The sequence below is a fragment of the Calliphora vicina genome, chromosome 4 (genome assembly GCF_958450345.1).
Source record: "Calliphora vicina chromosome 4, idCalVici1.1, whole genome shotgun sequence".
In the NCBI taxonomy this organism is placed as follows: domain Eukaryota; kingdom Metazoa; phylum Arthropoda; class Insecta; order Diptera; family Calliphoridae; genus Calliphora; species Calliphora vicina.
In genome coordinates, this window is record NC_088783.1 from 19,480,366 (window position 1) to 19,498,345 (window position 17,980).

The following is a 17,980-nucleotide window of genomic DNA, read 5'->3' on the forward strand; positions in this document are numbered from 1 at the left end:
TACTTGAACAAAAATATTGTTAGGGTTTCTTTAGGGAAACTACAGCTGCTGTATGGAGGGTTATAAACGGCGTACGCTGGATGATGCCGGCAAATGTTGGCTTTCCATATGACTGGGATTTCTGGGAGAATTTTTTAGTGGTAGTGTCCAGTGTGATGCTCAATAAAAAGTTTAGTAGCCTTTATAACAAATTGAAATAAAGTGGATTTACTACATTAGTTTGCGAAAGTAAAAGAAAAATGGTTTACAATTAAAAAAAATTGTTTTTTAGGCCAAAGTCTGCATTTGCGATATTTTAGAAATAAATAGATCTCTTCCGTTAGCTAATGAAATACTTAAATGATCCTCATTTAATCCTGTTATCTAATCATCTGTTAGCGGAAGTATACATTGACTTTTATTTAAGCCTTTATATTTTTAACAGTGGGCAGGCAGTTTTCGCGTTTGAGATTAAGAAATTTTAATCCACTTGAGCTTGGATTAAAGCCAAGATTTATTAAGCAACTCATGGTGTTATTTGAAAGAGATTTTGGAAGATTATAGGGATTTACTAACACTAATCATTGATCTTTTAGATTTATGTAGAAGGGTTTAAAATTCATTCATGTTTATTTCAGTTATCAGTTAAACTCTAAGGACTTCATCCATTATATTTGATATTCGTAATTATTTCTGAATGTTCGCATAACTTTAGGCCACAGTTAAGGCAGGCGTTCTCAAAAAAGATGAACAATTTAATAAATTTTCATAATTCTAAGACAATTATTTTTTGTTTCAGAGACACATTTATAAAAAGATACCGGGTAACATACACCCACTTGGGTGTCTTCTGAAGGATTTATTTCCAACTTTTTATAAAGTGGTAGAAAAGTGGTTCAAAAACATTTTTGCAAATATGCAGTACATTTAAACAATAAGCTATTTGATGTATGTTTCTTGGAAAAACGATCAATGATGATTGATCAATTAGGAATTGTACTCAACCATTTATTTGCCGCTAGTTTTCGCAATCTTCAAACAGATCGTATCAACAAACTGACTTTTTGAGCATTTAAATACTTGATAAATCTATTATTCGCTGCAGGATCATTTACTCTTAATGAATTAAAGTAATTGGAATGGGTTACGACTTTGATTTAGATCGTATCAAACAATGGATTTTTGAGGACCCAAAATTCAAAATTTGTAACCTCTATTTCTATTTGCTTTAACTCCTCACATGGCATACAATGAACTTTTTCACTTATTTTGATCGTATATTCTAATCCTACGGTTGTAGAAATAAAAATATCCGAAACTCTTCATCCAAAATTATAATATTCCAATTTTGCCATCATATTATAAATCGATTCAAATTGAAGCTTTATTCACGTAACATAATTTATACATTTAAGAGTGTTGATTTAGCTGTAATCCCGTTTACTGTATTATTCATCTTATGCTTGCAAAAATACTCTTATTTATTACAAAGATGTTGATATATCAGATATTATATTTTATTTAATTTTCAAATTTCATATATTTAGGTGTGTGTTCGAGGATCAGTGTAGTGTACACGATCCTTCAGTTTATCCACAGATTTTTTGTTCAGAGTTAAAATTTTTTCTCTTAAAATTCAATTCACATTTGTAAGTGAAAATTTTCACTTACATTTTTAAACTACCACTTAGCGCGCTGGATTTTCAGTTAACACGACATCAGTGTAATGTAATCAGCTAAAATTAATTTTTTATTGAAATAAATCTGATGATAGAGTTTACCACTGACTTAGCTTAAATCCTCGTTAATCCTGTGGACTAACATTTTTACGATTTTAGGCTGAAATATTGCGATGTGAATGAACATTTCACTGTATCTATGGTAGATCAGTGTGAAAATTCTGCAAGATCGGTTCTTTTAAAAATAAATTTGAGCATGGATTAAGCTATGAACATGTTGGCTCAATTATTAGTCCTCCTATTATAATAAGTCTATGATTCGGGACGTTTGTGAAAGCATATTTCACTGTATTTGAAGTTTAACATGATCATGGTAGATCAGTGCATGCTCTCTTCATTTAAAAATTAATTTTACCATGCATTTGATTACGTTTATGATTGTATTTCGATTTAAATCTTTATAGTGCTTATTTGGGATACAATTATTCTTTATGAATGATCCATAAGTTAGTTAAAAGATCAGCGTAGTGGATTTAGACGGATCAGTTTTTTTGAACTAAGATTACAGATATGATTAAACTGTGATCTCCTAGGTATAATTATAACCCCAGAGATTATGGGATCATGTTTAATCTATCACACTCTCCTAAATGATTATTGATTGACTTTAGAATACAAACATTTTCAAACCAGCCATATTTTTAACTCGACCACTGATCTTGTGATAAGCTCAGTGTAGTCCAATAAGCGAAATTAAATATTTTTTAAAACAAATTTAAATAATTGTGATTTATTATGTTTAAAAGTATGATACTCTTTAAAATATCACTTTGATTAGAAAAATAAACGTGTTAAATTAAAGGCCTGTTTCACGATGCCGAAAGAAAAATTATTCCAACAAATTTGTATAAAAACTACGCGAAAGAATTTTAAAAACTGAGTGTTTTTCATACATTTTTTTTATCACAGTGATAATTGACAACAAATTATTCTATTGTTTGGTGGAATATAAATAGATTTCCTTAGTAAATGATTATGATCATTATATTTAAATGCATTTTTTTAGATTCTCATCGCAATGATCACAGCATTTAAACTATAACTAATTTCCATAATTTCTTGGCTACTTTCGACCACAAAATGGTTGGATTGTGAGATAATAATCCCCACGGATTTAGAATACAATAATCACAGTGATTAAAAAGTAGATGTGTATAAGTAGCTTCCTTTGGCAAATAAGTGAAATTATGAATGAATTTCGTAACACATAGTTTGCTAACCTGATTTAGCGCCCTTAACCACAATTGATCCTAGGCTAATCTAAGCGATTTAAAGGATTAATTTAATCGCGGTGATTATAATTTTGCACCAGATTAAAGGAAATCTCTATTTTAGTTCTCGCAAAAGAATAATGAATTGTTGGATTATTATTTAATAGTAATGTTTACAGTTTTATGAGGAATCTAAGATTTCAGTTTATCACTTAATAGAAAATACTGCTACTTAGATAAATCATAAATATGGAGATTTAAAATAGATATGAAACGGATGTAGATGTTGCCAAAAGTAGCCACACTCCCTAACACCAAACAAGTAATTATTACGCAGATGTGCCTACTTTTTATTCCTCTGGGAGCATTAGTGGATAATTATGAAACATAATCATCAAAACTAAATTCCAAGCAGCCAGTGTCAAGGCAACACAACTGATACCTGTTATTGAGGATATGATTTGTGACATGCCACACGAACTACTCCCGCTTATTGTTCACCTAAAGTTTTGTCTTATCCTTTGGCCAGCAAAAATCTAAGATAATGCTGTGTAAGGTGCCACTGTTTTCCTAAATTTTTTTAGCTTAAATATCATCAAATTTTACCAGCTCTAGGCCTACTGCTGAGTAAGAATATTATGCTCAATATGAATTGGAAAACATTTGCCAGCAGCAATTTTATGTTTATGACCTGCTCTTTGAAAATTGTTCTTATAATTTTTTTTCCTATATTTTTTTGGTGAAAGAAAAACGCGCTGAAAACCATCATCCAAATGAAATTTCTTGCATGAACCCAACCCCATGTTGAGCTGTTTGTGTTGTGTTTTTTTTTGAGCAGTACAATTTTTATTTCACGCTCTTCTGCTCTCTTACAGCATGGGAGAATTTTTATTAAAAAAAAAATTATTTCCAACAATTCAGTTTTTTTTTCTGCCGCCGCTGTTGTTGTTCCTTTTGGTAAACATTCAATTTTTATACTTCTTTATTTTATTTTTTTACAATATAGTATTTTCCTCCATACAATATGATGTTGCTGTTGATTGTGGCAAGTTTGTGTTGTAGCTGAATGTTGAGTTGAACGGAAAAAAATTTATACATATTTTCCCTTGCTGTGTGCGAGTGTTGTTGTTGTATTTTTGTTGCAGTAGTTGTTGGTGTCGTATATATACCACAATGGAAAAATGGGAAATTTTTTTGTGTGGTTGTTGTTGTGGCAATGGTGGTTGCTTGATACCTGCTTGCTTGCTTTTTGGTCTGGCCTGTCTGTATTGTATGAGCGAGTGTGTGTCTGCCTGCCTGCACCCTTAATTTGTGTGTGCGTGTGTAGCTGTGTGCGTTTGTGTAAGGGGTCGTACAATAAATACTCTTAACCAACCAACAACCGTACGACCCATAAAGCGATTCACATTTTTACTTCAAATACTGCTGATGATCGTTGCAGAGAGTCAGTTCACTCAGCGACTTGAACGTGTTAAGAACACATACAGAACAGAAAAACATTAAAAACGTTTCCTTTTCCTTTAAAAAAAATACAAACAACAATTTTTGAAAAAAAAGAAAAACGTAACGAAAAGAAAATTTTAACGACGCACAGATAACGAAAGAAAAAAATTAAACGTAACACACGGATAATTAAAGAAACCGAAAAAATAAGAAAAACAGTGTAAACAAGAATTGAAAGAAAATAACTCAAAAGAGAGTTAAAAGAAAAAGTGTTTGAAAATATAACAACAGTCTTGCTAAAACAGTTAAAGTGTAAAGATCGTATTAAACGAAACAAATTTAAACCAAAAAAAAAAAGCAAAACATCACAAACTCAAGGATTATAATTTCAACAAACACTTGGATTACAATTTATTTAAATTACCTAAAACACAACGAATTTAAATATGCATTTGCCTGCTGGTCCCACCATGGTTGCTACTCCCGCCCAAGCCATGCCTACCAACAACAACAATAATAACAACACAAACTCCGCCAGCTCGACTGGTTCCTCTACCCCTGACAACACTTCGAATGCCGCCAAAATGCCCAACTCCATGACCGACATGTTTGCCAGTCTCCACGAAATGTTGCAAGAATATCACGGTGAATTGGCCCAAACTGGCTCACCCTCCATCTTGTGCAGTGCTCTGCCCAATCACTGGCGTTCCAACAAATCATTGCCCGGCGCCTTCAAAGTCATTGCTTTGGATGATGTGCCCGATGGCACTTTGGTCACCATCAAGTGCGGCAATGATGAAAACTACTGCGGAGAATTGCGCAACAGCACCGCCATCATGAAGAATCAAGTGGCCAAATTCAATGATTTACGTTTTGTGGGCCGTTCGGGTCGTGGCAAATCCTTCACCCTGACCATTACCATTGCCACCTATCCAGTGCAGATTGCATCCTACAGCAAAGCTATTAAAGTGACCGTTGATGGTCCTCGGGAGCCAAGAAGTAAGCAAAGTAAGTTTTTAGTTTGTTTTAAATTTTTTGTTCTTTAAAAAAAAATAACTATTGAAAACTATTTGTGAGAATAGTTTTCAAAGTTAAACTTTTAATTTTCCTTCATTTATACAAACAAAAAATCTTTAGTTACTCTCCTAATTTTATTTAAGTGAATTGTTATACTTATGATTTGTTTTTTCTTGTTTCCTTTTAGGCTATGGTTATCCACATCCAGGAGCATTCAATCCATTCATGTTAAATCCTGCTTGGTTAGATGCTGCCTACATGACCTACGGTTATGCTGATTACTTCCGCCATCAAGCTACTGCCGCAGCTGTCCATCATCCTGCTTTGGCCAAGACTTCACCTTTGCCAAATGGCCAAACTGTAGTGCCACCAACATCTGCTGCTGCCTCACCCAATGATTATCATCATCCCAGTCAAATTACACCACCACCAGCTGGTGCTCCTGCCGTATCAGCAGCCAGTATGATTCCATCGCCTCCTGGTTCCAACTACAGCATGCCACAGTTCCCATTCAATCCTGTGGCTGCTGCCGCCGCCGCTGCTGCTGCCCAGGCTCATCCTGATTTGTTGCATCCTCATCAAAAGGCTGCTCATCCTCATGCCTTCCATCCCTACAACTTGGCCGGTTTAAGAGCTCGCCCCAATCACATGCACAACACCTCTTTGGGCTCCCACTCATCCACCGAACACATCAGCCCTGCTCACATTAGCCCTGCTTCCTCCAGACCTTCGTCATCCTCACCCACTCATGCTGCTTTAAACAACAAGTTCAACACCTCCGTAGAAACCAGCTCTCTACATGAACAATCTGCTTCAGATGCTGACTCGGATGATGAGCAAATCGATGTGGTCAAGTCCGCCTTTGTACCCATATTGCGTCCTCAAATACCCAGCCTTAATGGCTCCCTCGAGGATCTGGATAAATCCATCGATTCAACACGCTCCTCACCCATCCACAATATGGCATTGCCTGCTCGCAACAGATGCGACCTTAAGGCTCCCTCCTCCCTGAAGCCCTATTTCCATGAAACAACATCACAACATTCACGCCACTCCTCACCCGAAACCACCCTGCCAGCTGCTACCAAACTAAAGAGTGCCACCAACAGCCAGAAAACCGTGTGGCGCCCATACTGAGAAGTTAATCAGGCGCAAGATGTCGTCATTGCTTATCTTCTCTTATGGCTTGCCAAGGAATTGGCATGGAAACGTATTCTAATGGCCAACGAAAGCGACAGCGCTAACGGTCTCTAAACAACAGCTATCTAACTGATGGATTCAGTTTTCCCGAAAGCGCTGGCACAGCAATCGAGGTATATTGTATGTAGCAAACAACGAAATTATTTGTGCTTGTATGTTTGTTGAAAACATAAAAGCCGACGGCAAAACAACAGCAGCACAAATATTTTTCCTTTTGCACTGAAACAAAATATTACCGCCTAAAACAAGAGGATTTCAAACCAACAAAAAAACCTCTTCAAAAAATGTGATAAAACAACCAAAGGAGTAGCAGCTCTTCCTCCTACAACAACTAAAACCCCCCGCCACACCAAAAAAATGCTTGTGATATAGTGATAAGTTTAAAAATTAATTAACCGCCCGCCCGGCTCTCAACAGACCCCCAGGATTATTGCTATGGTCTTTTTCTACAAATCAAATAACAAAAAAAAATTCTCCCCAACTTAAGGATTCCGGCGAATTTTTATGCTCGACTCATAAAATCGTACGCAGAGTTCGTTTTCATTGTCGATGCAATAGTCCTACGATTTCCATCAAACAAATTATCATTTCCTCGTTGATTAGTATTAGAAAGTAACAAAAACCAACTCAAATTTTATTATTTTTTCAAATGTAAGATGCAATTTGACGATTTTATTTAGTTAAAAAATTGTTTAATGTATTTGCTCAAACAAGGGAAGTTTCCTTTTATTTTATTATTATAATTTTGTAAATACTCTATCTTATTATTATTATTATTAGCAGTTAAGTTTAAAACAAATTACGACAAATAGTTGACAATTACACGAAAAGAAAAACAATCTATTAAATAAAATATATTTTTACAAAAAAAAAAATAAATACTAAAGACTTTTCATTTCAAATTTAAATATAAATAGGCAAAAACTATTAATGCTTTTGGAAAAAAAAAATTTGAATAATTTTTAGATTTCCAATAATAAATAAAAGAAATATTTACTTGTTGAATAATTTTTCATACAAAAATTAAAAGAAAATAATGGAAATTCTCTAAAGACTGCTGAAAATTTTTAAATTAAACTCAAATTGTTATTCCATCAATTGTAAGCATAATTTTTAAAGCAACTATTAAAAATCTCATAATTTTACATTTTACAACTTGCAAGTTTTTTTTTATTCAGCGAAAAAAAAACATTTTCATTTAAATCATTTTTAAATGATTTTTATTAAACAACCCTTGATAAATTGTAACGCGTAAGTACATCATGGGGCCCTTTAATGTATTTTCGCAGCACACTCGAATAAGTTACAACAAAAAAAATATAAATATATAGCAGCAACAAAACAACCGATTGTAATCTTTGTTGCTCTTGTGTTATTGTTGTTTTTGATGCTGCTGCTCCGTGCTGTGTTACAAAGGGATGACATTTAAAGCCATTCAAAATGACAGCAACCGAATGTGATGCACACGTTTGTTTATATTTATTACCGGTTTATTTTTTGCTATATCAAAGAGTATAATATTCAAAATGGCGTCATTGTTAGTTTGAAAATTTATGATATCAAATTTCATGATCTAAGGGTTTTGAAAGCTTGGGAAAGATAGAAATTACAAATGATATGAAATCTAAGGATGCACCGTGTAAAGATGTACATTTATAGAGCAAGCGTTTTGCAATATACATAATTTAAAATGGCGGTGAATTCACAAAAAAAAAACATTTTTATTTAGTAGATTTATATATAAATTTATAGATATTAAGGAAATAGTTATTTTCAGATCTGATTAAAATCGAGCAACAATTATATCTGCGACCACTGCACTACATAAATACCGAAATATATTATTTATGTTTAGTTGAACCGGTTATTTTGAAAAGGGCATAATACCCCTAATGCAAACTTTTCAAATAGTTTTTTTTTTTATAAAAACGTGTAAGTATTTTTATCAGAAACATAACTGTTATAAGAAATACCTAAAAAAATTTAGTCATAACTGTTATATTGTAGAAATAAATTTTTGTTTCTTTAAATAATAGTTATTCTCAATGAAAATAAGTTTTGCTTTTCAATAAGTGTTATTCATAATAAATATTTTTTTACGTTACTCATAACTTTTATTTTCGATTTATATTTTTTTACGTTGCCTTATAAGAGTTATTTATAAAAAATATTTTTTTTCGTTACTCATAACTTTTATTTTCGATTTAACTTGAAGTATCTCCACTTCAACCAATATCCGATTTTCTGATTGACGAATCTAAATACGTCATGGTTAATCGGAACATCAATTAGAGAACTTGAAGTGGATTTATCTTCAGAAGTTGACAAAGGCAATACATCGCGAGAGTTATTAGCAGCTATAGCTGAATTAGAGAGCTTTAAACCTATGAGACTGGACGTAGAAGCCGATTTGTTGCAATATTAGGAAGAGAAAAAGAATACTTTTGCAATTTTTAAATAAATTGGTTCATATTGTCTATGCACTGACTATATTCACTAAGAAAAGGAGCAACTTGGCGGACAATGCGTTTGCTAAAACATTGATTGTGAAACAAAATTCTTCATAATTAAAAAACACACAATAAAAAACATCAATCTCATACCAACCTTATTTTTTGCGACTTTAAAGGTTAAATTCAATGTATGTACTAATAAAATGCAATCAAGGTGGCGAAAGAAACTTCTTTTGAGTTATGAGCAACGAAAAAAATATATTCTTTAGAATAACTCTTATTAGGCAACGTAAAAAAATATAAATCGAAAATAAAAGTTATGAGTAACGAAAAAAAATATTTATTATGAATAACTCTTATTTGAAAACGTAAAAATTATTCATTGATTTATGCCTAACTTTTTCAGTCTAAAAAAATTTAATAACAGTTATTTTTGGTCTCTGATTTTTATGTAATAATAGTGCAAATTTTGCGCTTTAAAGCATACTTTAGGATTTTTTGCTTTTTATAGCTTATTTTTGCATACTCATCTCATAACTGCATAATTGTCTTGCATATTTTTTTGTCATTATTTTGTGTTCTTTAAAATAATTTTATTGTTTGCATTGTAATTTTTCATTTCTATAATTTACGATTTTGTTAAGGTACATTAATAATACTCAAAGAAAAAAAGAAAGCACCCATGATGGACTTACCTTCATTGATTTTTCGTTGACTTAAGGGAGGTTAGTTTCCATATATTTGATTTAAATTAAAAAAATACACACGCTCAAATATAAAACTGTAACAAACATTAAAAATATGTATGTAGAAAAACAAAATTTTACACTTTAACCAAATTTTGAATACATCACAAAAAAATGTCGATGATTTTATTTAGATGTTAATCTGCATACATGATATTGCTCCAATATCCATTGCAATTTTTAACAAAAAATGACACGCTCATAAAGTTTTTTAAACATTATTCAACTGATAAAATAGTTAGTGGGTTTTAAAGATCTATATAAAAAAGAAACATATGGAGAAATTTATCCGGAACATCCTCTATCTACTGATTATATAAACAATAGAGAGAGGAAATAGGTACAACATTGTCTAAAAAACTAGACGGAATCTTACTTTAAAAATTTGGAAAACTTAAGTAAACACATACAGCCTAACCACAAAACAAATTTTAGAATAGAAGTTTTGTTTTTCTCGTACCGTAAGACATATTTATAGGAAAACTTTCAAAGCTTTTTTCAACACATAAATACATTCAAATAATTGAAAATATTTTTGAATGAATGTAATACATAAATAAAATTTAAAAAAAACAAAAAGTACATACAATTTCAAAACTAAAAAATTTAAATTCTGTTTCATTTTTGTTTTAGGTACGAAATTTAAAATAATAGTCGACTTTAAGTGTTTAAATCGAATTTCAAGCTTTTGTGGTTAGGCTGTATCAACCTTATTTATTGCTAAAGACTGAGATCGACAAATTCTTAACACACGTTTTTCATTAAAACTTTTAACACAAGTATTATTTAATTTTTTTTTATTAAGTTACCTTTGTAAAGCCTGTCATTTATTATATTTAATGTCAAATTTGTTGTTAATCTGATTAAAATGAGTGACCAGAAAAAAGTGAGTACTAAAATTTTTAAATATTTTCAACAAAACCCAACTGGTCCTACAAAAAGTTGGCTAAACAATCAAAGGTCTGCCGTCAAACTGATTCCATTGTTATTAAACAGTACCGGGAGAACTTGTCCGTTGATAGAAAACCTGGTTCAGGTGGAAGGAATGGTCAACATGATGTTTCTAAAGCCAAAAAAAGAAAGCATTTTCAAAAGATCTTCCAACACATCCGTTAGGAAAGCAGCCCTGTTAGGTCAGTATTTGGACTACTTGGTATGAAAAGTTAAAGCCAATGCAGGTTCAAAAGCATACAAGGCTCAAAAAGTTCCTGACAGGAACTCTGCTAAGAATTTAGAGGCCAAAGACAGAGCAAATTTTATACAAAAAATATACAAACATTTTTCGCAGCTTCCGAGTCAATATTTTTAAGTTGCTGATACTTGAGGGAATGTTGAAGAAAAGTTTAGGATCCAAAAGCAGAAAAAATTTCCCAAAAAGTTCTTGGTTGCGGCCAAAATGCCAAACATTTGTTACACAGGGCATCAATTTAAATCAAGGAATGTTTACAAAAAACTATGCTTCCATTCATAAGACTTCTTAATGTGTCCACTTATTTTTGGCCTGATTTGGCATCCTGTCACTATGGTAAGAAAGGTTTTGAGTGGTAATAGAACAATAATGTTATATTTGTACCAAAAGAGGCAATTCCTCCCTGCACGCAGAGAAAAAATATAATTGGGAATGGTTACTGTAACGATTTTAATAGTGTTACAAGATTTTTAACAATATTATAGTTACAATAACTATTTACATGATTGTGGTAACCATAATATGGTTAATTTATAATTCACATGATTGTATCAACCATATATATGGTTACAGTAAACAAATATATGTTTGTGACAACCATATTTATGATGAATAATTTTATCATAATATGTTATTCTCAGATTATGATAAGCCTTAAGCCGAGAGCAACATAATATGATAAGTCCTTCATCATATAAATGGTTGTCACAAACATATATATGTTTACTGTAACCATATATATGGTTGAGACAATCATGTGAATCGTAAGTTAACCATATTATGGTTACCACAATCATGTAAATGGTTACTGTGACTATAATATAGTTAAAAAACTTATAACAATATTGAAATGGTTACAGTAACCATGCCCAACTATATTTTTTCTCTGCGTGTGGAGATAAAACCAGTGGACAGATATTCGGCTCATGGTAAAAGGGAATTTAAGAGCACAAAAAGGGTGTCCAAAAGTGTGGTCGATTTTAAACGGAGATGGACAAGCTGTTCGAACAAAGTGGCAAAAAGCACTATAAAAACCATAATGGAAGGGTATGCGAAAAAGTTTCAAAATTTCATTACTAGTGATTAGAACTATAAACATTTTTTTTTTATAAATTCTAGTGGTTTTATTTTTATTAACATATATGTTAAGTATGTAAGAATTTTTCGATATCAGTCCTAAATATAATAAAATGAAACTATTTTCATGTAGTTCCTACAATAACCAATTTTAATTTATTTATAAGGTAAATATTTTATTTATTTTTTTAATAAAACTTTGAAATTAAACAATAACAAAAATATATAATATTTCAGTATCATTCATCTAGAAATTCCAAATATTGCTAAATTTTACCTTCGACCTCCACGATTTAAGGGTTAACATTGTCCGCTTTTAGTAAAACTTTCAGAGTATATTTAGAATTATCTGGCCAATGTCTTTCTCAAAGAAATCAGTTTTCTTAAAGGTAGAATTAAAAAATGGCTAAATAAAAAGGTAGCTTAGTCGGTTACGGCAGCCAAACATGCTAAATAAACACCAGAGTTTAGACAAATTAATTACTATCCGTTTTAGTTAAACATGTGAATCGAATCATTTAGGCTTTATTAGTCAGTGTCTAAATTTTTTGTGCATAAATTCTAAAGAGGAATATTTGTCCACTTACAAATAAATTATGATACTTCCTCACTATAATTTCACAACTTTCTAAATAAGTATAGGAAATTATATATAATTAAACCTCAAAGTTGACACTCATTGAAAAAAATCAACAAGATTGCAATACAAAAACTCTTAAAAAATCAATAACTAAAATAAATAAATAAATTAATTCATCAAAGCAATACTATTCCAAACAACACATGACGCATTAAAGAATCCTTCGGTTTATGCTAGAAAAAAAGCATGAAGGTTAAATTTTCCAACTTAAAAATCGTTTTTCTTAGTTGGGGTGAACCACAAGATATGTTTTTAAAATATATTTTTGGTCTTTTTATGTCTTTACAACTTAGCAACGTTTAACTACAGGGATATTAAAAACGAACCATCTTAAGATTCGACAGTTTAACAGCTGATAGTAATTGAAAAGCAACAACAGTCAAGGTCAATCACTTTTTGAGCAAAGGCAAATAAGTATTTCTTAGTGTAGTGTAACACTGTTTGTAATGTGTCATGTTGTGTGGTTTATTACGTTTCGGTTTAATGCAACAACTTAATTTGTAAAGTCATGTTTTAAAATGTTTAGTTTAACAAAAGGACTTTCACTCAGTCAGTTACTAACTCTCTCTCCCTAGTTTGGTGGCCTTTAACTAGGATGAATGTGTGTAAGCATGAATGTCGATTATTACCATCGTTAATTGAGGTCGTTATACTAATTAATAGTTGTCATTGTTTAACTAATTACATACTGCTGTGATATGTTTTTTTTTCTTTAATTTTTTCTCTTTTTTTTTGGTTCATTATTGGTTTTAACCATCACTGTCATCCACATATTGTCACATTTTCTATTTTTATTTTTCTATTTTTATGGGTTTGAGTCCATGGTTCATTATCTAGCTGTTGTCTCTCCATGTAAATCAGAAAGAAAGAGTATGTTAGTGTAGTGTTAGATATATGTGTGTATGTATGTACGTGGTAGTGACCCTGGTTTTTATGATTATGTCACTGTAGGTGATTTTGGCTTTGATTGCAAATTAGTTTTGTCACACAACTAAACTAAATATAAAACGTTAACAAAAACACAATACAGTATTTTCTTTCCACATCCATAATCGATGATTATCTCTATTAATTGTTTTCAATTTATTCTGTTGCAGAGATTTTTTTAGTCACGCTCATTATAATGTGGTCTATTGGTGGTCTCTCTAGATTAATGCAACCTTTAATGGTCAGGTTAGTTAAGGTGGAAACATTTAGTATCTGTTGGAGTGTAGTTTGTTAATAATTTCAGCTGCCTTTGAAGGAGAGTTTAGAGGAAAGTTAGTATATTTTTTGAGTATCTCGAGATTGCCTCTCTGAATTTTGTATGTGGTGTTAACCATAACAATGGCTTATAATTGAGGAAAATCTTTAAGGCAACTGTTGAAACTAGGGTACATAAGCATTAATATGAGACCAAAACTGTTAAAGTTGGGTTAGATTTCAAACTCTAACCCAACTTAAACCGTTTTGTCTATACACAGTTGAAATTGAACGATTTGACACCATTCTTTTATATAATTTTAACCTCGACAAATGGAAACCAAAGAGAATTTAAAACAAGTAAGAGAGCTATAATTGGCTGTACCGAATAGGTAAAAAATTTTAAATATTTTTAGGTAAATAAAATTAAAAAAAAAAATAATTTATTAATGAAAAACATTTTCAAGCAAAAAAAAATTAAAATTAAAAAAAATATATTTTTTAAATTACAAAAAAAAAAAAAAAATTTTATATTAAAATTTTAAATTTATTAGTGAAAAAAATGTCTTTGATGACAAAAATTCGGTTTAAAAAATATTTTTCCCGATGTCGAGCCATTGTAGGTCCGACCTTATAATATAAGGTTAAGTTTGAATTAGAACTAAAATTTGATATTTAGATGGTGCTATTATTAAAATAGTGCTTATTTTATATTAACACATGTAAAAGAGCTATATTCGGCTGTGCCGACTCTTATATACCCTTCACCAAATTATACTTCAAAATAAAAATTTTAAATATTTTTAGGTGAAAATTTTTTTTTTCAGTTTTTTCATTTTTTGGAAAAAACATTTTCGAATCGTTTTTTAATTTTTTTTTTGGAGAATAGCCATCTGTTTTTCAATTTTAAACAAAGGAAGTAAAAACCTGTAAAACAACAGCGAAAAATAAGTAAGATAAAACTTATTGGATGTATGGCTTAAAAAAGCGAAATTTTTAAAAATGTTTAACTCTTATTTTGAAACACTTGCACAATATAAATTTATTCATAGTAATGGTCATCATTAGCTACGATATTTTCCAATCTTTCTGGCAACATATGGATTCCGAGCCAAAAGAACCAATTTCGGATACTCTGTTCTGAAGTGAAAAATATCCCAGAGAGAGCATTCTGCATCGATCCAAACAAAGAGGCACGGTCTGGAATATAAGGCGGGTGAAGCAAAACTGCCCAACCACTAAATAACTTTTAACTGGCATTGCAACATGTGGCCGAGCATTGTCATGATGGAATATTATGGTTTAATGTATGGCCGCATATTATGGGCATTTTTCGGCCAATGCTCGCTTCAAACGAATCATTTGTGTTCGGTACAGGTTCCCTGTGATGATCTGACCAGATTTCAGCAGCTCATAATAGATAGGACCCTTTTGCTCCCTCCAAATACAGTTAATTACCTTAGCGCCATGGATATTTACGATCTCTTATGCACCAGGTTATCGTTACGGATCCATTTTTCATCGCAAGTAATGATTCGAAAAATGTTTTTCACTCAAATTTACAATTTTCTACTTAAATTCCATACAGATTTAAAAACCTTGACAAAAAAGCTAAATATTTTACAAAAAAAAAACATAAAATGATAAATAATGCTCGCTTGAAACGAATCAGTAGCTTTTTTTACAGGTTCTCTGTGATGGTCTGGTCGGATTTCAGCAGCTGATAGTAGATAGGATATTTTTGCTCCCACCAAATACAGAGCATTAAATTAGCGCCATGGATATTTTGCTTTGCTATAGATCCGGCTGGTTGGCCAGGCTTATCGTAGTTGATCCAGTTTTCATCCCAAGTAATGATTCGAAAATTACTTTATTTTATCATTTCGGACATGTAGAATCGTCTTTCAAGGTCTCTCGGCTTCAATTGGGATTGTACCAAATTTCCATGCTTCTGGATGAATCCAGCTACTTGCAAACGTTTTGAAACTGCTGAATGAAGCTCTTGTTGAGTTTTACAACAATCATCGTGGAGTAATGCCTCCAATTCTTGGTCTTCAAACTGGTTTGACTGGCCTGGACTATCTTTGTCTTCCATGTCAAAATCATCACTTCTGAACGGCACAAACCATCTCTCGCACATTGAAACTGGAACCGATGGACCACATTCACCATAAGCTTTGCTGAGCAACCAGTGTGCTTCAGCGGCACTTTTTTCAAATTAAAGAAGTACAGCTAAACTTCCCGAATATGACGCTTTGTTGACACAAAATTCGACATTTTCAAAGCAAAAAAAACTTTATTGTTTACACTAAATATAATGTCCAATAACTAAGTGAGAATAAATGACCCTTAACAATTAAATATAAGTTACTAAAAACAAAAAACGGGTTCAAAATATACGCCATCTATTGTAAATCCCGCATTTTTAAGCCATACACCCAATAATTAATTTATTTGAATTTCCTGTGTCTTAACTAAAAGGGCAACACTGTTCTTGTCAAGAGGCATCTGTCAATTAAATTCTGTCAAAATTTGAAAACGCTGTGTCCTTTAGTTTGTGTTTATATCTGACTATCTCGTTACTTTAGGAGATAATGGAAAAAAGTAAATTTCATCTTCTCATTAAGCATTATTTTTTGCGAAAAGAACCATCACTCAAACCAAGGCTAAGCTTGATAAATACTATGGAAAATCTGCACCATCAATTTCAATGGTAAAAAAGTTGTTCACTGAATTTCGTTGTGGCACGAGATGCTGAACATTCTGGACGCCCAGTTAATGTCTCTACAACCGAAACAATTGAAAAAATTCACGATATGCTGTTGGCCGATAGGAGATTGAAAGTGCTAGAGAGTGTGGAAGCCAAAGGCATCTCACATGGTTCAGTTGTTTTGATTTTTAATGGTCACTTTCACAAGATGGGTGCCAGGTTTGCTCACAATCGAACACAAATGCAAAAATCCATGAAATATTAGTTAATACGAAATACGAATTGCCCCCTCATACACCCTCTTCATCGGATTTAGCACCGAATGATTTGACTCCAGCGATGAAATCATCTCACAAAACTAATTTATTTTTTTTAAAGAAAAAACAACAAAAAATATGTTTCTAAATAATCAAAATCTTGTCTTAAGTCGCTAGCTGTTGCAATATTAATTTTTTTGTGTGGATTTTATACTTCTTTTAATATTAAATTGAGAAATTTTGGAAAAAAAATATGAAAATAAACAAAAACAAAAAATATTCGATTTTGTGGAATAACTCGAAAACCGTCCTATTGGCTTTCAGTTTAAAAAACCGGAAAATTGGAAGAAATCGGTTTTTTGAATAATTCGAAAACCGGTTTGACAACATTTTGTTTCCTCCAAATATTGATAAACACATTTTATTAAAAAGTTTCTTCTTTTTGCTACAACTAGAGAACTTAAGTGGTAGGCCCTCTTGCTACGGATATACATAAGTAGTACGTTCAAGAACTATTGAGACAAAGATTAATATAAGATTTGTTACCACTCTTAATAATCAGTTTAATAAATAAGCTGACGAATAGAATGTTACCAACATAATAACAGTTCTCTTTATAAGTTTTTATTACTTGCACTAAAAATAGCAGCAGTCAGTCATTTTATATAATATCCATTAAAAGTAATTTAAAATGAAAAATCAAGGTTTAGGTTATTTTAAATTAAAAAAAAAAATAAAATAAAAACAATACATGGTTGGTTTTAAAATATGGTTAATTTTCAACCACTACCCTGACCCTTCTTAAATTCTATCATGCTCTGTTTACTTTAAATCATTGATATCATTTAGGTTTTTTTTTCTGCTGCATAAATACACTACTTTCCTATTTTATTTAAAATATTTCAACTCGAGTTTATGACCCTTATGATGTTAGTTAAAGTAGCTTTATTGCAGCACATCAATCGAATTGATGAAAATCGTTAAACAAAAGCGGAAAAAAACGACAAAAACTAAAAAAAAATCGCATCAAAACTCAGTAAACCAACAACCGTTAAATCGTTTGATGGTAGGCTTAAATCAGGCAATGATTGATTCATTACAAAATTTCTGTTAAAGGATGTTTTTTGTTTTATTTTG

General features: G+C 31.5%; 1 protein-coding gene across 2 annotated transcripts; it reads left to right on the forward strand.

Annotated features, from left to right (window-relative positions):
• Nucleotides 1–4,419: 4,419 nt before the first annotated feature.
• Nucleotides 4,420–7,399, forward strand: run (segmentation protein runt). Of its 2 annotated transcripts, none has more exons than XM_065509140.1 (2): nt 4,420–5,371; nt 5,577–7,399. In XM_065509140.1, exons 1-2 carry the CDS (start codon nt 4,819–4,821, stop codon nt 6,524–6,526), a joined length of 1,503 nt encoding a protein of 500 aa, XP_065365212.1. In that variant the 5' UTR covers nt 4,420–4,818; the 3' UTR covers nt 6,527–7,399. The 2 variants fall into 2 exon arrangements, with proteins under 2 accessions (XP_065365212.1, XP_065365211.1); XM_065509139.1 differs by having other exon boundaries at nt 4,423–5,380; nt 5,577–7,394.
• Nucleotides 7,400–17,980: the final 10,581 nt, after the last annotated feature.